At 44.7% G+C, this 21716-nt stretch overlaps 2 protein-coding genes across 5 annotated transcripts in view; one reads left to right on the forward strand and one right to left on the reverse strand.

Annotated features, from left to right (window-relative positions):
- Dcaf12 (DDB1 and CUL4 associated factor 12) overlaps positions 1-8757 on the reverse strand; it is a 31727-nt gene extending 22970 nt beyond the window's left edge. The window contains exons 1-2 of one of the 3 annotated variants that reach the window (XM_090330127.1): positions 8567-8757; positions 5887-6141 (exon numbers count right to left, since the gene is read on the reverse strand). In XM_090330127.1, the coding sequence (XP_090186253.1) occupies positions 5887-6141; positions 8567-8671 (360 nt within the window). In that variant the 5' untranslated portion in view covers positions 8672-8757. Of the gene's footprint in view, positions 1-5886; positions 6142-6425; positions 6524-7128; positions 7713-8566 lie in introns of those variants that run through there. The other 2 variants (XM_090330128.1, XM_090330129.1) reach the window with 2 other exon arrangements.
- Positions 7868-21716, forward strand: part of Ubap1 (ubiquitin associated protein 1) — a 75761-nt gene continuing 61912 nt past the window's right edge. The window contains exons 1-2 of one of the 2 annotated variants that reach the window (XM_090330123.1): positions 7868-7962; positions 11755-11817. The gene's annotated coding sequence lies outside the window, so the exon portion shown is untranslated. Of the gene's footprint in view, positions 7963-11754; positions 11818-20027; positions 20206-21716 lie in introns of those variants that run through there. The other variant, XM_090330122.1, reaches the window with a different exon arrangement.

Raw genomic sequence — 21716 nt, forward strand, 5'->3', positions numbered from 1 at the left:
GAGGGGTAGGTAGGACGGTAGCCTTGAGCCAAAGAGCTCAGGGACAGCACCCAGGGCAGAGGCCCCATGATCTCCAGCCAAAAAAAAAAAGAAACGACAAGGATATACTTCTTCAAGGAAAGTGACAGAGATAAGGATGACCTGACAAGACAAAGAATTATTCTCCATGCTCTGGGACAATGGGCCAAGGCCTCATGCTATTCCACATTAACCTACTGGGATCCCTGCCAGGAACTGGCAATAAGGCAAGGTGAGCCTGAGACTCTTGACTTCCTGCATCTCACATTGCAGGGCAGAGGAGGAAAAGCAGGCAAAGGTTGGTACTCAAAAAGATGTAAGACTAGTGGGCACCTCTCTACATGAATATATAATTATGTAGATATATGTAAATGGTGCACTCAAAGATTGCTGGGTATCGTGGCTCACACCCCTGGTCCTACACTTAGCAAGCAGAGGCAGGATTTCAAGTTTAAAGCCAGCTTGGGCAACATAAAACTTGCCTTGAACAAACGTAACTTTGAAAAAGGACATGAAGCCAGGCACTGGTAGCTCACGCTTCTAATCCTAGCTACTCAGGAGGCAGAGATCTGAGGATCATAGTTCAAAGCCAGCTGGGAACAGAAATTCCATGAAACTCTTATCTCTAACGAACTATTCAAGCCAGAAGTGACACAAATGGTAGAGCACTGATTTTGTGCAAAAGCAGCCCAGGACCAGCAAAAAAAAAAAAAAAAGATAGGAATCTGGGCACTGGTGGCTCATGCCTATAATCCTTGCTACTTAGGAGGCTTGAGATCTGAGGCTCTTGCTTTGAGTCCAGTGGAAGCAGGAAGTCTACAGGACTTTTTTTTTTTTTTTGTCTGTTGGTAATTGGGCTTGAATTCTGGGCCTGGGCACTGTCCCTGAGTTCTTCAACTCATGGCTTTTTCTGTGTAAGTGGTACCAAGGAATAGAACCCAGGGCTTCCTGCATGTTAGGCAAGCACTCTACCACTAGGCCAAACTCCTAGCCTAGTCCAGGGGATTAACTCCACTTAACTATCAGAAAACTAGAACTAGAACTGTGGCTCAAAGCGCTAGCCTTAAACAACAGAGACAACCCAGGCTCTGAGTTCAAGCCCCATGACCAACAAATTTATTTATTTATTTAAAAAGAGGGCAGATAGGGAATAGAATCCAGAGCTTCATGCATACTAGATGAGAACTCTACCACTAGGCTAGGCTCCTGGGCCTTAATTAGTTTTTTTTTTTTTTTTTTCCAGTCCTGGGCTTGAGCTCAGGGCCTGAGCACTGTCCTTGGACTTTCTCAAGGCTAGAGGCTCTACCATTTGAACCTCAGCACCACTTCTGGCTTTTTTCTATGTATGTGGTACCGAGGAATCGAACCCGGGTCTTCATGCATGCTAGGCAAGCACTTTAACCACTAGGCCAAACTCCCGGCCCCTTAATTAGTTTTTTTTTTTTTTTTTTTTTTGCCAGTCCTGGGCTTGAGCTCAGGGCCTGAGCACTGTCCTTGGACTTTCTCAAGGCTAGAGCTCTACCACTTGAGCCTCAGCACCACTTCCAGCTTTTTCTATATATGTGGTACCAAGGAATCGAACCCTGGTCTTCATGCATGCTAGGCAAGCACTTTAACCACTAGGCCCTTTAATTAGTTTTTATTTGTTTGTTTTGTCAGTCATAAATCTTGAACTCTGGGCCTTGGCCTGACTCTGAACTCTTCTTCAGTTCAAGGCTACAGCCCTATGCCTAGGCCTGGGAGTTGTCCCTGGCTTTTTCAGCTCAACGCTACTGCCCTACCCTTTGAGCCATAGCCCCACTTCCAGGTTTCTAGTGATTATTGGAGATAAAGAGTCTAACGTTCTTAAGTACCCAGGCTGGCATTGGGCTGGCTCTGAATTTTGATCCTCAGTCTCCTGAGTAGACAGGATTACAGGCATGAGTCACTGTGCCCAGCTGTTTTTGTTTGTTTGTTTTGTTTTTATAAGGTAGGTTCCTATAGTCTTTGGCTGGTGTATACTCATGAGGGAAATTAATACACATATAGCTAAATGTCACAATGTAGGGCTCTGTGTGTATGTGCGTACAGACTCAAGTGACAGAAAACTTAAAAACACAGCACTCTCCTTGAAATCTACTGAAAATTAAGGACCACTGCCACAATCCTGCCCAGAAAATGTTTGTACAGCACAAATTCTACAATTTTAGAAAAGGTTCAAGGGATTCAAGCCAAGATTACCTTCTCCTAAATAGTAATATAACAATCTCAATAATCTCTAGTATATGAATGATTCCTAAAATCAGTCTTTACTATCTCCCAACTGATAGAAAATACAAAACGGAATTCATTTTTCTCTTTCAATCTGTTCCTTAATATTTACTTTATCAACTTTCCTGTCACCCAGATATCATTATCAATTTTGACAATACTACTCCAACAGACTAAATCTGAGCATGTCATCACCTACAGATTCTCTCTCCTCCTCATTCTCTCCCTGTCACTGCACTGGTGTAGTCTCTCATTCAGTGCCTCTTAGGATATTCTATGGCACCAGCCTCTTCTGACTGCTTGCCATGGATCATTACTCCAACCCTATCCCTCCCTACTGATCCTGAGTTATTGTTTTCCAACCATCCAGAGTATAGTAGCTACTATACATTCAAGAAGGGCTTTTACAACCTGATCCATTCCAAGTATCTTTTAGACACCCATAGCTTGATATAATCTCAGTAGCTCTAGAAATAGTCACACCCTTTCATTAGATCACTAGTGTTACTATTTTACAGAAACCAAAAACAAAGGCATAAATAGAAAATTATTTGCCAAATGTCACAAACCTCGGAGGAAAGCACTGTTCCTGGTTCCCTGCTTTGGTGGGAAGCAAGACAAAGAAAAAAAAATACTATCAAAAAATAAAAACAGGACTGGGAACGTGGCCTAGTGGTTCCATTCACCAGAGCCCTGGGTTCCATTCACCAGAGCCACCTACACAGAAAAAGCTGGAAATGGCACTGTAGCTCAAGTGGCAGAGTGCCAGCCTTGAGCAAAAAGTGTTCTAAGCACCCAGGCCCTGAGTTCAAGCCCCAGGACTAGTGAAAAAACAAAACTAACTAAATAAATAAAAACATGAACCAGGACTATAGCCTATTGGTAGAGTGCTTGCCTCGAATGCATGAAGTCCTGGGTTTGATTCCTTGGTACCACGGAAGTGGTGCTGTGGTGCAAGTGATAGAGCACTAGTCTTGAGAACACTGAAGGACAGTGCCCAGGCCCTGAGTTCAAGCCCCAGAACTGGAAGAGAAAGAGAGAGACAGAGACAGAGATGGAGAGGGAGAGGGAATGCGCGCGCGAGCGCGCGACAGAAACGTACACACACAGACAGACCACCTCTGCCTCTAAACACTTCAAATCAAAAAAATATTGAAAGAGGAAGAGAGTAAATTATCAATGAATTCACCTTCAAAACAGTGATAACTGCAGGGCCTGATGGCTCATGTCTGTAATCCTAGCTACTTAGGAGTCTGAGATCTGAGTACCCTCATTCAAAGCCAGCCCAGCCATGAAGTCCCTCTCACCTCTAATTAAACACTAGAAAAACAGAAGTGGCACTTGGCTCAAGGGACAGGGTGATAGTCTTGTGCTGAAAAGCTCAAGGACAGCTCCCAGGCCCAGAGTTCAAGCTCCACGACCAACAACAACCACCACCACCACCACAAAAAATGCTAAAGTTATTTATTTATATTTTTTGCCAGTCCTGGGTTTGAACTCAGGTCCTGAGCACTGTCCTTGGACTTTCTCAAGGCTAGAGCTCTACCACTTGAGCCTCAACACCAGCTTTTTTCTATGTATGTGGTATCAAGGAATTGAACCCAGGTCTTCATGAATGCTAGGCAAGCACTCAACCACTAGGCCAAACTCCCAGCCCCTATTTAATTATTGTCAGTCATGGGGCTTCAACTCTGGGCCAGGGTGCTGTCCCTGAGCTCTTCAGCTTAAGGATAGCACTCTACCACCTGATCTGGTTTTCTGGTAGTTAATTAGAGATAATCTCAAGGACTTTCTGTATCCAGGCTGGCTTTGAACCATGAGTAGCCTCCTGAGTAGCTTAGTATTACAAGTGTGAGCCACTAGTGCCTGGTGATAAATTTTTTTTAATGAGTAAATTCAGGTTACAATTCAGCAATATTTGCTGGGCAAAAACTATTGTGCATGTATGGAGAGTGAAATAAATGAAAACTTCCAGTTTTTTTCTACTCTCTTAAATCATGAATGTTCATGATGAGAGTAAGAAAAAGAGTTTTATGAAGTCATGCTCTTAGTTTTTTTTGAAAGGCTCTTATATTAAGACAAGCAACCTCAGCAAAAGAAGAAGTGAAAATTTGGTCAAGCCTACCATTTTATTTCCTACCTTGAAACTGTTTAAATTTATATACTCAAATTTATTTTTTGTTCTGAGACAACAAGATCTAGATAGCCATGCTGGCCTCAGTTTTATGATTCTCTTGTCTCTTGAGTGCTAGAATGACAGATAAGTATCAGCACTCCTGGCTCTGATTTTACTGATGTAATATTTCTTTCAATTGATTTCAGATGTGTTTTACTTCGGGGTCAAATTACTCAGCCTTATATGACATTAGCTTTTCACTTGCCACTTCTGTGACCGACTACTGGTGTCTGTCTGCTCCAATCACATCCATTATTTCACATATTTTATCTTTGCATATACTGTGAGAGCTTATGGACAAATCATTCCCTTCATTACATATGTAACTTGTTCTCTTGAAAACTACTTCTAACTTGCATGTCATACATACTTTTCGCTTCTGAACCCTTTTCACAAGGCTACTTTACGAAGAGCAAATGTAAACACCTGAAATATGCCACTATTTCCTGCCTTCCCTATGAGAAACAAAAGTTCATGTCCTATAGATCTTTAGAATCCATTAACGAGAAAAAGAATATTTTTAGCCAAGTGCTAAATACTTTTTCTTTGAGGTCTCTTTAAAAGCAGCATTAAAGAAAAAATAATAACTGAGGCCAGAGCTTGAGTATGGTTCAAGTAATAGAACACCTGCCTACCAAGTGCAAGGCCCAGAGTTCAAACCCCTAGTAGCATGTGCACACACATACACACACCCCAAGAGAAAAATCCCTCAAGTAGCAACAGCATAAACAAAGAATTAGGGGCCTAAAGAAATATACTCCTAGGGGCCGGGAGTTTGGCCTAGTGGTTAAAGTGCTTGCCTAGCATGCATGGAGACCCGGGTTCGATTCCTCGGAACCACATACATAGAAAAAAGCCGGAAGTGGTGCTGAGGCTCAAGTGGTAGAGCTCTAGCCTTGAGAAAGAGTCCAAGGACAGTGCTCAGGCCCTGAGCTCAAGCCCAGGACTGGCAAAAAAAAAAAAAAAAAAAAAAAAGAAATATACTCCTAGGCCAGGCATGGTGGCTCACACCTGTAATCCTAGCTACTCTGGAGGCTGAGATCTGGATTGTGGTTTAAAGCTAGCCTGGGCACTAAAGTCCATGACACTCTTTATGTCCAATTAACCACCAGAAAACTGGAGTGGCACTGTGGCTCAAGGGGTAGAGTGGTAGGTAGCCTTGAGCTGAAGAGCTCAGGGACAAAGCCCAGGCTTCAAGTCCCACAACTGACGAGAGAGAGAGAGAGAGAGAGAGAGAGAGAGAGAGAGAGAGAGAGAGAGAGAGAGAGAGAGAGAGATTGAGAGAGAGAGAGAGATTGAGAGAGAGAGAGAGATTGAGAGAGAGAAATATACTTTTTATCAGAAGGAATGGAAAGGATGATAAGGCAATCAATGAAAGGTTTTAGAGCATGTAGAGCCATTACATCCAAGACCAAAGAGCTCTCTACATTCCAAACACTTACCGTATTGCATTTTGTGCCACACACCACTTGCCTGTGATTCAACCATTGAGAAGCAAATACTTTATTAAGGGTCCCAAGATGAAACTCTCTCTCCTTCAGTAGGCTGGGAAGCTGCTGTGCCGCATAACCATGCAACACTCGAGAATAGTTGGTTTCATTCTGTAGCCTGACTTCCCGGTTCTTCAAGTAGTAGACTAAGGATCTCTTCACTGGGGGGAGTCTTTTCCTCTTGTGAAGAGAGTGATCCCAGCCAAACTGTGGAAACAAACATTAGAAATCAGGGCTTTGGCTATCTTTCTTCGGAACAAGAGATTCTACTGTACTACACAGAAGTAACCAAGAACTCATCTGGTAGGATTTACATGCAGCAGAAATAGAATGTAATCCAGAAAGTCCAATTTAACTTTTTCTACATTGAAATAATTTTGCTCATAGTTAAACCTACATACGGAAAGATTTATTAGAGTGAAGGACACAGACACCCTATACCTATCATTGACAGGGAAGGGAATGAGAGGCCCAGTGATTCCCATACGCACCTGGGCTACATCTCTACCCAGCCTCCTTCTGTTCAGCCTGTCCGTCCGGAAGAGCATAGAGGGTATAGGCCAAGCCAGACTGAGGTCCTAGGTCTCTTACAAGGATACCATCAATAGCTGCCCCTCAAGTCATCATGCAGTTGTAGAATTAGAAAAACACCCATGGGGATAGAGTAGCGATGGTACTCCAGTGCTATTCCAAGAAGACCTTCCTCTCCAAAGGATATAAAGAATAACATCCTGTTATCGTTTTAATGGTCCAGGTCCACCTCTGCCTTGTCCAAGGAATATGAATGTCAGCCTCCAATCTCCTCTGGCTCATGGCTTGGGTACCCAGAGGTAGGTAGATCTGTTCCCTGCTGAGCGCAGCTCCTTTTTTTTTTTTTTTCCTCCTAGGAGTCACTTCTGAGAGGTTGTTTTCACTCCAGATTCTCCTCGACTTTAATTCCCCTTCCTCCACAGTAAAGACTGGTTTGTCCTCTACTCCACCGGCCTCTCGAGGGAGAGCCCCATGTCTGAGTTCCTCTTTGGCTCCTCCGGCCTATCTGAACTCCAGTGAACTCAAGAAGGATCGGCCCGGGCTCTGCAAGCCCTGGTTTTGTCGCACCACTTAAACACAGCCCTAGCACCCACGTCGCGGGGGGCCTTAACCCCAGGCAGGTTCCCCGCCTCATCTCCCGGACCTCGGCCTCCAACCCCTCACCTGCGGACCCTGAGCGTCGCTCCCAGCTCCTGGCGAGGCAGGCGCTTTCCGTTTCCTGCTAACTGCTTTCCGGGCCATAGTGGGCAGCGCCGCCGCGACCCCGCAGCCACATGGGGCGGGAGATGTAAGGGGGAGCCGGACGGCGGGTCATGCACCGGGCCCCGGGGCCGCGCGCTTTAGGGCGCCCGGCCCGGAAAAGAATCCGGATCCGGAGGTTTCGGTAAAAAGAACCAAAGGCAGATGGAAGGGAAGGAAGGAGGGAGGGAGGATCGGGGTCGGGGAAGGGAAGGGGAGAGGGAAAGGGGAAGGTAGGAAGCTGGAGGTTTCCGACCGAGATGTCGGTCTGGGAAGACGGCGAGCGGCAAGAACCAAAACACCCCCTCCCCCTCGCCCGCGCTCCGACGCCTCTGCGCAGCCGCATTTCGCAGCGCGTCGCCACGGGAGACCCCGCCTAGGCGAGAGGGGCGGGATTTACGGCGGGGAGGTGAAATGGAGTCTGTTTGCCTCGCGGCCGACCGTCTGCTTCAAACCGCCCGTTGGCGGCCGGCCGCTGAGGGCTGCCGGCGGACGCCGAGCTTCCATCCAAGGAATCTGGCTGGCGACCGTTGACCTTCGACCCCTGACCCCAGCTTGTCCATCCGCCGATACCCGGAAGTGAAAACCAGCTGCGCCGCTGGGCGAAGGCGTCCCCGCCAGCGCCCTTCTTCCTCCCCCCCCCCCCCACTTAACACGGGTTTCTCCTCCTCTAGCTCTCCCTGGTGCCACCGCCGTGGATTGGCCTGGCTCCGGGACCCGGACACTCTGGGAAGGCAGGACCGCCGTCCCCGCCTCAAGGTGAAATCTAGCTCCGAAGCCCGGCGGCCCGGCCAGACCTCCCCTTCGCATCCCGGGCCCTGAGCCGCCCTCTCCCCATCCCCAGTGGTCTCCTAGATCCCACCTCCTCCTCACTCGACCCCCGCACTCTCCTTTGAACTACCAGACACCTTCCCTTTCCCACCTCACTTAGGTCGCTCTCTTTTACATTCCCATGTCGTGCTGTTCTTCCTGGGTAGTTGTTGTTGTGTGTGTGTGTGTGTGTGTGGCTTTGTAAGTTAAGCTTCAGGCTGTAAATTGTCACTGCCCGCCTTTTTTGTTTGTTTGTTCTAATTCTGGGTCCTGTCTCTCACTGAGGAAGAATGGCATTCTAAACCATAGGAAAGGGACTGGCCATCTTTGGCTCGTCAGTCCTTCTTGGACTGGCATTGGTCACTAAACAACGGAGGTTTTCAGGATGGCCCCCCGCCTCCGTTTTGTGAAGGTCCAGAAAGAATATGAGTGCCAGCCTCCAATTTCCTGCGGCAGAGAATTCATGGAAGAAGCAGGATGCGCTTGCTTGAGACCAAGGCCTCAGCTGAGTTACCAGTTACCTGCTGGTCCCTTCAAGCTTCAGGCCTCATACCTCCATGGAGCTGTGTTGGCCCATCGGAAGTTCTGCCCACAAGAAGATTTGGTTTTTTTTTCCAAGCTGAACCAAACACCAGATTGAAACAAGGTCCGCCACCATCCCAAGTCATCACTGCCACTAACCCCTAATACTATCTTGGGAAAGGCATCCCTTCCTTTCTTGTTCAGGCCTATCCTTTCAGAGACATACATACGGTGAGGAGTGGGTCGGTTTCCTTCTTCAATTCTGTTCTGGTTCTGTCTTGCCTCACAATGCTCTGAATATCCCAGCAGTCCATTGGACAAGAGTCTGGAATTCTTTGAGAATCTCAAGGTTCCTCTAAGCCCCTGCCAGAGGATCACACTGGATATGTGATTCTTAAAGTTTTTACACTTCATCTTGACATGCCAGGAGCCATCCCCAAATCTACCTGCACCATAGCTCACTGTCTCTGTGGAAATAAAAGAGTGAAATTTGTCAGTTTCAAAATTCACAATTACCGTTAGCGTGGGGTAGTGATAGAGTGCTTGCCTACAATGCAGGAAGACCTGAGTATGATTCCTCTTTACTACATACACAGAGCCGGAATTGGTAGAGTGCTAGCCTTGAGAAAGCCCTAAGACAGTGTCCAGGCCCTGAATTCAAGCCCTAGGACTGGCAAAAAAAAAAAAGGTTCAGGGGCCGGGAGTTTGGCCTAGTGGTTAAAGTGCTTGCCTAGCATGCACGAAGACCCGGGTTCGAGTCCTCGGTACCACATACATAGAAAAAAGCCAGAAGTGGTGCTGAGGCTCAAGTGGTAGAGCGCTAGCCTTGAGAAAGTCCAAAGGACAGTGCTCAGGCCCTGAGCTCAAGGCCAGGACTGACAAAAAAAAAAAAAGGTTCGTAGTTACTCAAAATTGACTGTACACACAAATTGACATAATTATAATCGGTGGCTCACACCTGTAATCCTAGCTACTCAGGAGGCAGAGATCTGAGGACCAAGGTTTGAAGCCAGCTCCAGCAGAAAGGCTGTGAGATTCATCCCCAGTAAACCACTTAGAAAAAGCTGGAAGTAGTTGATGCTGGAATGATAGAACACTAGCCTTGAGCACAAAGGCTCGGGGACAGTGCCCAGTACCTGAAGAAAAAAGCCCCCCCCCCTCCTTAGGTGAGGTATCAAATTCGGGGCCTTATCTTTCTTTCTCTTCCTGATCTGATTATATGGCCTAGGGTAGCCTTGAACTTTCAATCCTCCTGCCTCAGCATCTTAAGTAACTGGGACTATAGCCACCAGGCCCAGTTTACCATGTACATGTCTGTGTGTGTGCGTGTGTGTGCTCACGTACGCATGCACATGCTCCTCTGCACCTTACACTCAGTTTTCTTGGCTTTCTTGCTAACAGCTGGCTCTCTACCACTTGAAACTCTAGTCTGTAGACTTTTCTGACTGTGGTTGGCTTTGAACCACTATCCTCCAAGTCTCAACCTCCTGAGTAGCTAGAATTATAGGCATGAGCCACTTTGGTGCTGCTATTAGGGCTTGAAGTCAAAGCCTTGTGCTCTTACTTGGCTTTTTCACTCAAGGATGGTACTGTACCACTTGACTCAGAGCTTGACTTTTCCACAATTTTTTTTGTCGGTCCTGAGACTTGAACTCAGGGCCTGGACACTGTCCTTAGACACTTTGCTCAAGGTTAGCACTCTGCCACTTGAGCCACAACATCACTTCCGACTTTTTCCTGTGTACATGGTACTGAGGAATCAGACCCAGGGCTTTGTGCGTGTGAGGCAAGCACTCTACCACTAGGCAACACTCCTGGCGCAATTGTTTATAAGAGACTGATAATATTAAGCATAAAACACTTGATTATATAGACAGTATGTTTGGGGTTTTCTTGTTTGTTTGCTTGCTTTTTTAAATTATTTTTATTTTTTGTAGGTCATAGGGCTTAAACTTGGCCTGGGCACTGTCCCTGAGCTCTTCAGCTCAAGGTTACTGCCCTAGCCTGGACCTGGCCGTTATACCTGAGCTCTTCAGCTCAAGGCTACCGACCTACCCTGGAGCCTAGCTCTACATCCCATTTTCTAGAGGTTAATTGGAGATAAGAGTCTCTGGGTCTTTAGTGCCTGGCTGGCTTTGAACCTTGATCCTCAGATCTCAGCCTCCTGAGTAGCTAGGATTACAGATATGAGCCACCGTGCCCACCTTAGTTTATTTGTTTTTTTTTTAAAGACCAGTAATAAGTTCTTTTTGAGAATAGAAGTCTCAACTTTGTGAGTGGGTATACAACTGGTATAACTAATTGGAAAAATCTGTGGTAGTAATATTTTCAATGTTTGGGATTGAATCTAGGGCCTCACACATGCTAGGCAAGTACTCTACCACTGAACTAAATCCTTATCCCTAAATGTTTACCCTTTGATATATCAGTTATACTTCTGGGTTTCAAACTCAACAAATGCATTGAGTCTACCAAAAAGCATGAGAAGAAAGGTCACAGCAGCTCTATTCATAATGAAATACAGATGCTGGGTCTAAGTAACACCATTTTGTCATCTTAATAGAAGATAGGGGACTTTCTGAGCACTCTAAAGGTGACAGGACATTCTTTGGATTGCAGATTAGCCCTGACTTGTAGCTCCAGGAAAGTCTTTCCCCTAGATAATTGGGGTCCTGATGAAATAAGGAGACTGGATCTAACTGGCACCATTGTGGCTATGTGGTGGATGATGGGAATTGGGCCTAACTGGCACTGTCTTGTCTTCATAGTAGAGGCAGGGAAGTTCCATCTCCAGGTGATAGGCCAGTCTGATTCCTAGAGGTAGGGATAGAGACTTGGATGTTAAGTTACTGGGTCTGTCAGTCCTATGCCTCAAACCCAAGAATCAAGTGTCCTGTGGCCCTGACCCCTGACCCCTGACCCTAATGCTATTTAGACCCAGACCAGCTCAAATGCCTTTACACCAAGCCTCCTGTCCCGTGTCCTCTGTCTCCTGGCTCTTCTCAGGTCACCACGGTACCCATTTCTGCTTTCCTTTGGAGTTGATCTGGCTTGTTGGTATTTTCCTGCTCTTTATTTGCTTTATTCCTGTCATGGCTTAGTTTTTTATCTGTATTTAAGGGGCAACTGGCCTTTGAAATAAGAGTCTACCTGAAGCCACCAGCTCTCCAATAAAGATCTCAAATTTAACCTCTCAAAATGTGGTTTCTGTTTTCTCAGGACCAAATTCCACTGAACACTGATTGCCCCTGACTTCCCCTGGGTAGTTTGTTTTGCCTGTATGTAAGTAACACTTTTATTAGATTTAAGTATCCTCATCTAGTTTGCCCTGCCTATGTATAACATTTTTGTTAGGTTTAATTTTTCACACCAGTTATGTTATTTTTGCCTTTAAAGCTTTGTAAAAAAGACATTCTGGCGAGGCACAGTGGCTCACGCCTGCATCCTAGCTACTCAGGAGGCTGAGATCTGAGGATTGACTGTTCATAGCCACCCTGGACACTAAAAAGTCCGTAAGACTCATCTCCAATTAATCACCAAAGAACCAGAAGTGGCGCTGTGGCTTAAGGGTAGGGTGGTAGCCTTCAGTTGAAGAGCTCAGCTCAGGCACAGTACCCAGACCCAGAATTCAAGTTCCACACCTGACCAAAAAAAAAAAAAAGACATTCTGGGGCCAGAAGTTTGGCCTAGTGACAGAGTGCTTGCCTAGCATGCACAAAGACCGGGTTTAATTTCCTAGATACCACATACATAGAAAAAGCCATATGTGGAACATATGGTAGAGCTCTCACCTTGAGAAAGCCCAGGGACAGTGCTCAGGCCCTGAGTTCAAGCCCCAGGACTGGTAAAAAAAAAAAATCTGAGCTGGGTGCCAGTGGCTCACGCTTGCAATCCTAGCTACTCAGGAGGCTAGGATCTGAGAATCATGATTCAAAGCCTGCCTGGGCACAAAAGTTCCTGAGACTCATATCTCCAATTAACCACAGAAATCTGGAAGTGGCGCTGTGGCTCAAGGAGTAGAGTGCAAGCCTTGATTTGATGATTGAACTCAGGGACAACACCCAGGCCCAGAGCAACAAAATAAAAAGATATTCTAGGCTGTGGGGTTTTGAGAAAGGAATCCATCTACAGTTGCCAATTTTATATAATAAAGACTCCCAATTTGACCTCTCAAAATGTGGTATAAGGTTTAGATATAGTATATATCTATATATAGATATAGTATTTAAAAAAAAAATCTTAGACCCTCAAGCCCTCCTGATCAAGCTTAACAAATTCTAAGTTTGCAAGTGTGTTACCAATATGTCTAGTGTTGATTATCTTACCAATTTTATTTATGTGTGTAGGAGACACTGGTAGAATGTGTAAGTATGGACAACTTTTAATCATTTAGGAATTGATTGTAAAGTTTGTAGGGTTTTTTCTTTTGTAATTCCAGTGGTCTTTAGCAATGAGTAAGTATGTGGGTTTGAACCCAGGGCCTCTCAGATGGTAGGCAGGCACTCAAATTCTGGTCTATAACCTATATCCTATAGATAGATAGACAGACAGATAGATAGATAGATAGATAGATAGATAGATAGATAGATAGATAGATAGAAATTTTGTTACATGTACAGGCCAGCCTCGAAGTCACAAATTCTTCTATCTCAGCTTCCTAACTAGGATCATAGCTGTCACCCAACCAAGTGACACTCTTAACTTTCAATTCAAAGTATTTTTTTTTTGTGGGTCATGGGGCTTGGACTCAGCCTGGGCGCTGTCCCTGAGCTCTTCAGCTCAAGGCTACCACCGTACCCTTGAGCCAAGTCCCACTTCTCTGTTTTCTGGAGGTTAATTGGAGATAAGAGTCTCAGGTTGTTTTGAACCTTGATCATCAGATTTCAGCCTCTTGAGTAGCTAAGATTATAGGCATGACTCAACACGCTTGGCTCAATGTACTCTTTATTGTCTTCAATAAGAGCCCTAAGCTGTGTAGACAAGCAGAGCATAGAGACATTTTTTGCTACTGGATCACTAAAGGATCATTCTTGCTTCTACCTTTTGCTTACTGTACCCTTCTATTAAAGAAACCAGATCATATAACTTGATGTTGATTTAGAGCATACAAAGCTTCTTTGAGATGTTTTTGTGCATATTTCTGATATTATGAATCAACTTCCAGAAGAATTTTATAATAGGGACTCAGAAACTGCTTTAGCAACAGCATCGACTCTTGAGTCTACAGATGTCTGAATGGTAATGAAAACAGGTGAAAGCTTGGCATCACTGCCTTCATTTTGCATATTTTAACTTTTCTGACTTAAACTTTGGGTCAGACTCAGTTCAATTCTGTATCATTAAAGTGGTATTTGTCTAAAAATCATAATCCTTCAAAGTTAAAGACCCTGAGATAAGAGTAATATATTTCCTAGATTTGCAGGGCCATCCAAATCAATAGATTATCAAAATCAACTTTTACAACAGCCTATTCCAGACCACCAGAACATCACAGCACTCAGTCATTGTCCCAAACCAAAAAGTACATAATCATTGCACCAATTTTACTCCTCGCCCTATTCTTTTTTTTTTTTTTGCCAGTCCTGGACATGAGCTCAGGGCCTTAGCACTGTCCTTGGACTTTCTCAAGGCTAGCGCTCTACCACTTGAGCCTCAGCAGCATATCTGGCTTTTTTCTATGTATGTGGTATGGAGAAATCCAACCTTAGTCTTCATGCATGCTAGGCAAACACTCTACCACTAGGCCAAACTCCCAGCCCATCCTCATCCTATTCTTTAAGTTATTGTCTTCCCAACTTATCTCAAGTGCCAGGAATGGTGAACCTTGCAGACATTCATCTCTCCTGGTGCCAGCCAGATCCAATAGAATCAGATCTGAGATATTTCTCAACTACAGCATAGTCTAACCAAAACTGCGTGACGATGAATGCTTCCTATACACTTTTTTTTGTGTGGGTCAGTAAGCTTGAACTTGGCCTGGGCTCTGTCCCTAAGCTCTTCAGCCCAAGGCTATGGCCCTACCCTTGAGCCAAACCCCACTTCTTTACTAGAAGTTAATTGGAGATAAGTGTCTCAGGTGGGGGAGAAGGAGGGAAATGGGAACCATGGCATTAGAAAGGGTATCAATGTATGTGAAGTAATGCACCTTCTATCTGGTGACTATAACCCTTTCATTAATTACAATAAAAATATATGAAAAAAAAAGAGTCTCAAGTCCTTTTGTGCCTGGGCTGGCTTTGAACCTTGATCCACAGGTCGCAGTCTCCTGCGTAGCTAGGATTACAGCATGAGCCACTGTGCCTGACTTATTTTGATTTTGATACTGGTCCTTGGATTTAAATCTGGGGCCTGTGTGCTGTCCCTTAGAGTTCTCACTCAAGGTTGGTGCTTGATCATTTGAGCCATACTTCCAAGTCTGGCCCTTTTGGATGGCTAAGTCTCATGGGCTTTCCTGCCTGTTCTGTTCCTGCATCTGTCCTTACAGACGCAAGCCCTTGGCACCTGGCTTTGTGAGTTTTAGCAAAAATAAAAGGACTCATGGTTCTATTTCCTGCTTCTCAAGAGGCTGAGATCTGTGGATCGCGGTTCAAAGCCAGCTGAGACACTGAAGTCCATAGAGACTGATTTCAAATTAACCACCAGAAAACAAGAAGTGGTGCTGTAGCTCAAGTGGTAGGGTGGCATCTTTGAGCTGAAGAGCTCAGGGACAGCACCCAGACCCAGAGTTCAAGCCCCATGATTCACCAAAAAAAAAAAAAAAAGTAAAGGACACTCTGAAAGTGCATTGCTATAAGAGTTGGCTGTAGTTATCTGATATATTGAATTTATTTGTATTTGGATATTTGAAATTTGATAGGGAAGGGGGGAAAACCAAGACGGGTGGGGGGTGGGGGGGGAGGGAAATGGGTACCAAGACATGTGAAAGGGTATCAATGTATGTGAATTAATGCACCTTCTATCTGGCAAATATCATGTAACCATGTAATCCTTTTACTAATTACAATAAAAAAATTAAAAAAAAAAAGAGTTGGCTGTAAAATAAGCCTTGGTCAGTAACTAGCCTAGCCACTTACCCTAACTGACCAGAAAAAAATTTAAAAAATACATAAAAATAAAGCTATGTGATGGTAGTTCATGCTTGTAATTCTAGCTACTTAGGTGGCTGAGATCTGAGGACTGCAGTTCAAAGGCAGCCTGGACAGAAAAGTCCATGAGACTTTCCAATTAATCTCCAATTAATTATCAGAAAACCAGAAGTAGCAATGTGGACCAAAATGGTAGAACAAGGGCAGGGACCGAGGCCTAGTGGTGGAGTGCTTGGGTAGCATTCACGAAGACCCAGGTTCAATTCTTCAGTATCACATACACAGAAAAAGCCAGAAGGGGTGCTGTGGTTCAAGTGGTAGAGTGCTAGCCTTGAGAAATGCCCAAAGAAAAGAAAAGAAAAAATGTAGGACACTAGTGTTACCTTTGCCAAGAACCATGAAGATGTCCAGGTACAGGGAATAAAGGAAGAAGTTTATTACCCAGGAAAGAGACAGGCAGACCCCCTTCACACAGGTCCACATGAGAAGTGCCAGCTATTGTCTGGAGAGACCTATATAACTTGTAGGGCTTAGGGGGTGGAGAGGAGGTGGAGACTCTGGGGTGGATGTGAGAACTAGGGGCTTTATTGTGGCAGACTAGAATTTAGGGCTGCTGCCCAAATGGTAGATAAAGGGTGTCTGCAGCTGCCCAGGGCCTGAAGGTCAGCTGCCCCAGAGAAATGTTGTTTCAAGGTAAAAGGATGGGAGCTAGCTATTTACTGTCCTAATCAAAGGGCTTGGTGTTGCTTGTGTCAGGCACACTAAACTATAGGAGAGGAACCCCCTGAGCCATTACCATCAACTAGCCTTGAGCAAAAGAACTCAGGGAAGCCAAGTGTGGTGGCTCATGCCTGTAATCCTAGCTACTCAGGAGGTTGAGATCTGAGGATCAAAGTTCAAAGCCAGCCAGGGCACAAAAGGATCTGAGACTCATCTCCAATTAACCTCTAGAAAATGGGAAGTGAGGCTTGGCTCCAGGGCAGGGTAGTAGCCTGAAGCTGAAGAGCTCAGGGACAACTCCCAGGCCCAAGGGTAGGGCAGTAGCCTTGAGCCAAAGAGCTCAGGGACAGCACCCAGGCTGAGTTCAATCCCCATGACCCATAAAAAAAAAAAAAAAAAAAAAGAGTTCAGGGAGGCTGGGAGTTTGGCCTTGAGGTAAAGGAAGACATGGGTTCCATTCCTCCATACCACACACATAGAAAAAGCCAGAAGTGGTACTGTGGCTTAGGTAGTAGAGATCTAGCCTTGAGAAAATCAAAGGATAGTGCTTAGGTCCTGAGTTCAAGCCCCAGTGCTGCCAAAAAAAAAAAACTAAGGGACAGTGCCATGCCCTGAGTTCAAGCCCCATGCCTGGAAAAGAAAAAGAAAAATGAAAGAATCAAAACATATTTTATGACAAATCTGAGCATAACCAGAAGCATTCCTGTCTTCCATTTCAAACATGACCTGGAGTGAAGTATGCTAAAAAATATACCCACTGTATTCTTCCTTTAAACGGAGCACGATCAGGAACACTTCCATCCCTTTGGTACTTTCCTATAAGAATATGCACAGATTTACCTAATAAAATCCCCATGCTTCCTTTGTTTAAGAAGGTGTTCATGCCAGGCGAGGTGGCTCACGCCTATGGTCAAGTACTCAGGAGGCTGAGATTTGAGGATCAAGGTTCAAAGCCAGCCTGGGCACAAAAGGACCTGAGACTCCTATCTCCAATTAACCTCTAGAAAATGGGAACTAGGGCGTGGCTCTTGAGCTGAAGTGCTCAGGGACAATGCTCAGGCCCAGGGGTAGGGTGGTAGCCTTGAGCTAAAGAGCTCAAGGATAGCACTCAAGCCCAGTTCAAACCCCATGACCCCCCCACACACAAAAATAAAAAGGTGTTTATTGCGTTGGAAATAACTTCTGTCTTTTTATCTGCTCCAGGTAATAAATCTCCAATCTTTTATTTTTATTTTCTTAACCTCTGTTAGTTGTGTAAGGTAAATTTTTTCAGTTGTGGGGCTTGAACTCAGAGCCTTGGCATTGTCCCTGAGCTTTTTCTGCTCAAGGCTTGTGTTCTATCACTTTGTGTTCTATCACTATCTACAGTTCTGCTTCTTGTTTTTGGTTGGTTAATTGGGATGAGTCTCACAGACTTTCCTCCCTGGGCTGGCTTTGAACCAGGATCCTCAGATCTCAGCCTCCTGAGTAGCTAGGATTATAGTCATGAGCCATCAGCCATCAGCCTGAGGATGAATTTTTACATCTTCCAAATCAGCCATCAGAAAACTTGTACAAAGAGAAGAAAAGGAGGAGGGGGGGGAGAAAGAGGAGGAGAAAAAGAGAAGGAAGAGCAGTGACTGTTTTTCTTCTCCCTTGTCAGTAGCTGATTTATTACTCAACCCCATAGTTAGATAACACAAGAGGCCAGGGCCCTTTACAAACTATTACAGCAACAGAAAAGAATGCCACCCTTTTGCCTAATTTGCTGTGAATGAATACATGCTCTCAGTGAACCTCTGGTTCAGTAATCTGTATATCTTTAAATTTATTTCTGAGCCGGTTGCAGTGACTCATGTCTGCCTGTAATCCTAGCTACTCAGGAGGTTGAGATCTGAGGATAGCGATAGCAGTTCAAAGCCAGCTTGGGCAGTAAAGAACATGAGACTTAACTCCAGTTAATCACCAGAAAATTGGAAGTGGTGCTGTGGCTCAAAGGGTAGGGTGGTAGCCTTGAGCTGAAGAACTCAGAAACAACGTCCAGGCCAGAGTTCAAGTCCCACAACATATATATATATACCTGTCCAGGCTTCATTCTATGTCTCCCAAAATCATTGCATGATCCTGTCCAACTGACTTCTAAGAATCTACTGGGGCCGGGAGTTTGGCCTAGTGGTAGAGTACTTGCCTAGCATGCACGAAGACCCGGGTTCGATTCCTCTGTACCACATACATAGGAAAAAGCTGGAAGTGGTGCTGAGGCTCAAGTGGTAGAGCTCTAGCCTTGAGAAAGTCCAAGGTCAGTGCTCAGGCCCTGAGCTCAAGCCCAGAACTGACAAAAAAAAAAAAAAAAAAAAAGCTAGGGTCAAGGAATTATTCATGCATTTAAAATAGAAAAGAATGATTAAAAGAGAAAATTGATTAAAATAATATTCAGGACATCGTGTAATCTTTAATGTTTCTTAAAACACTGTCATAGCATTATAGTGCTCGAAAATGAAACTGTGAGTAAGGCAACTTGTAGAAGCTATAGGCAAGACTATAGCCAAATCATTATTCAGTTGAATCGTCTTTTTTTTTTTTTTTTTTTTTTTTTGCCAGTCCTGGGCTTGGGCTCAGGGCCTGAGCACTGTCCCTGGATTTTCTCAATGCTAGAGCTCTACCACTTGAGCCACAGCACCACTTCTGGCTTTTTGCTGTGTATGTGGTACTGAGGAATCAAACCCAGGTCTTCGTGCATGCTAGGCAAGCACTCTACCACTAGACCAAAGTCCCAGCCCCCCCCCCTTTTTTTTGACAGTTATGAGGCTTGAACTCTAAGTCTGGGCATTGTTCCTGAGCTTTTCAGCTCAAGGCTAGTGCTCTACCACTTGGGCCACAGCGCCATATCCAGTTTTCTGAGTTTAATTTGGCCCAGGTTCTTTTATGGCCAAGTATTTTACTAGTTTTTGTTTGTTTGTTTGTTTTAATAATTTATCCCTGTCCTTGGTCTGGGTGGAATCATACTTTGGACACCAGATCCCTAACACCTATCAATATGAGTGGCAAGTACAACTAATAATCAAAAGTATCCCTCATCCTTCACAATTACTTAATGGCTGGTTCAGAGTTAAGCAATAATTATTATCCCAGGAGTCCCAGTGAATTCTTTTTTTTTTTTTTTGCCAGTCCTGGGCTTTGAGCTCAGGGCCTGAGCACTGTCCTTGGACTTTCTCAAGGCTAGAGCTCTACCACTTGAGCCTCAGCACCACTTCCAGCTTTTTGTATGTATGTGGTACCAAGGAATTGAACCCGGGTCTTCGTGCATGCAAGGCAAGCACTTTAACCACTAGGCCAAACTCCCAGCCCCGTTTCTTTCTTTCTTTTTTTTTTTTTTTTTTGCCAGTCCTGGGCCTGAGCTCAGGGCCTGAGCACTGTCCTTGGACTTTCTCAAGGCTAGAGCTCTACCACTTGCGCCTCAGCACCACTTCCGGCTTTTTTTTTTTTTATGTATGTGGTACCAAGGAATCGAACCCGGGTCTTCGTGCATGCTAGGCAAGCACTTTAACCACTAGGCCAAACTCCCGGCCCCAGTGAATTCTTGACATCATTCACTGTGCTCTAGGATATTTCTCCAACTATTAAAGAGAATTTACCTGAAGTAATGGGAGAATTGCATCTTATGATAATTGTTTTTCTACAGAGTTGCTGCTTTGAAGCCGGTCTGGTGGTTCATTCCTGTAATCCTAGCTACTCAGAAGACTGAGATCTGAGGCTTGTGGTTCAAGGCCAGCCTGGGCACTAAAAATCTAGGAGACTCTGATCTCCATTTAACCACAAGAAAACTGGAAATGGTGCCGTGTCTCAAGGGGTAGGGCGGTAGCCTTGAACAGAAGAGCTCAGTCAGGTACAGTGTCCAGGACCAGAGTCCAAGCCTCAGCACCCCCCCCCCCAAAAAAAAAAAGATCCTGCTTTGGCCATTTGGCCAGGTGGCTTGTCTGTTTTTTAAGTTACATCCTTTTCTATTGCACTTTAAGACATTCTGTTAAAAGCTTGAGTTTTTGTTACATTTTGTTAAACCGCATTCTTTTGTAGATGGTGAAACAGAGCTCAGCCAAGGTGAGCAGGAGGTGGGGCCTGTTGGGTTAGGAATAAAAAGGGAGCAGCCTGTCTATTCTTTGGGCTTATTGCCAGGTTTTGGGGTGATAGCCAAAAATTCTTTATTATGAGTTGTCCCAAGCTATTTTTTTTTTTTTTTTTGCCAGTCTTAGGGACTGAGCTCAGGGACTGAGCACTGTCCTTGGGCTTTCCTCAAGGCTAGAGCTCTACCACTTAAGCCCCAGCACCACCTCCGGCTTTTCTATGTATGTGGTAGAGGAATCAAATCAGGGTCTTCATGCATGCTAGGCAAGCACTCTACCACAAGGCTAAAATTCCGGCCCCATCCCAAGTTATTTCTAACAGTAATCAGCAAGCATTTATAAGAGAAAATTTTCTAGCCTAACCAAGGCATCTTTATTCAAGTCTCTTTGATGTGTTAGCCAAGTGAAAGAAAATGAGGAGGGGAATCATGGGATGATGTCACAGGCAAAAGATGATTCTGGAAACTAAAAGAGGGAAATGGGTGATTCGAATACTTCTGGAAAGTCAGGCTGTAGCATGCTACCCAAGAAAGACAGGCTTAGAGAGAGAGAGAGTTGAAGAATCTTTCATACCATTGTGTATTTTTGTTTCCTTCCCTCTGTTTCTCATTTCCTCCCTCCTTCCTTCCTGACTCTGGCTGTATAAGGATGAAAATACACTGCAGATATAATTTTTCCAAAGACTTGGAAGACCATCGATTTTGATGTGCCCTGCTTTGTGTAGATAGCCCTGTGCTGATCTGCTTGGCATTTCTTTCTTGAGCATTCCCTGTTCCCCAACCTCTACCATTTGGCCTTAGGATCATTTTTGTCAAGAGAATCAGAATGGGAGGTGGAACTCTATAAACAGAAGTTCTCTCTACTAATTGTTTTCCTGATACCTTGGAGACTAACAATCATCAGGGGACAATTTGACATTGGCCACTAACCAATATGTATTTGTGGGTGGCAACTTACTAAGGTTGAAGGATGAAAGTGTTTTCCTCCCCCATGGAGATGTTTGTAGTTTATCTCCCCTTAGCAGACCTCACTTAAATTCAAGGCTGAGTCATTATGGTGAGCATGGGAATATTTTTCCTGTGCTTAAATATGTCATTATAGCAGAGTTCTGGCAAAGATGGCATGTTAATTTAGTTAAATGTACTTTCTAGGTTAGCAATGTGGCTTAGTGGTAGAGTGCTTGCCTAGCAAGCACTAAGCTCTGGATTCAATTCTTTAGTACTACATAAACAGAAAAAAGCAAAAAGCCAAAAATGATGCTGTGGTTCAAGTGGTA

This window comes from Megascapheus bottae, chromosome 3, assembly GCF_031878675.1.
Source record: "Megascapheus bottae isolate mThoBot1 chromosome 3, mThoBot2.hap1, whole genome shotgun sequence".
Lineage (NCBI taxonomy): Eukaryota > Metazoa > Chordata > Mammalia > Rodentia > Geomyidae > Megascapheus > Megascapheus bottae.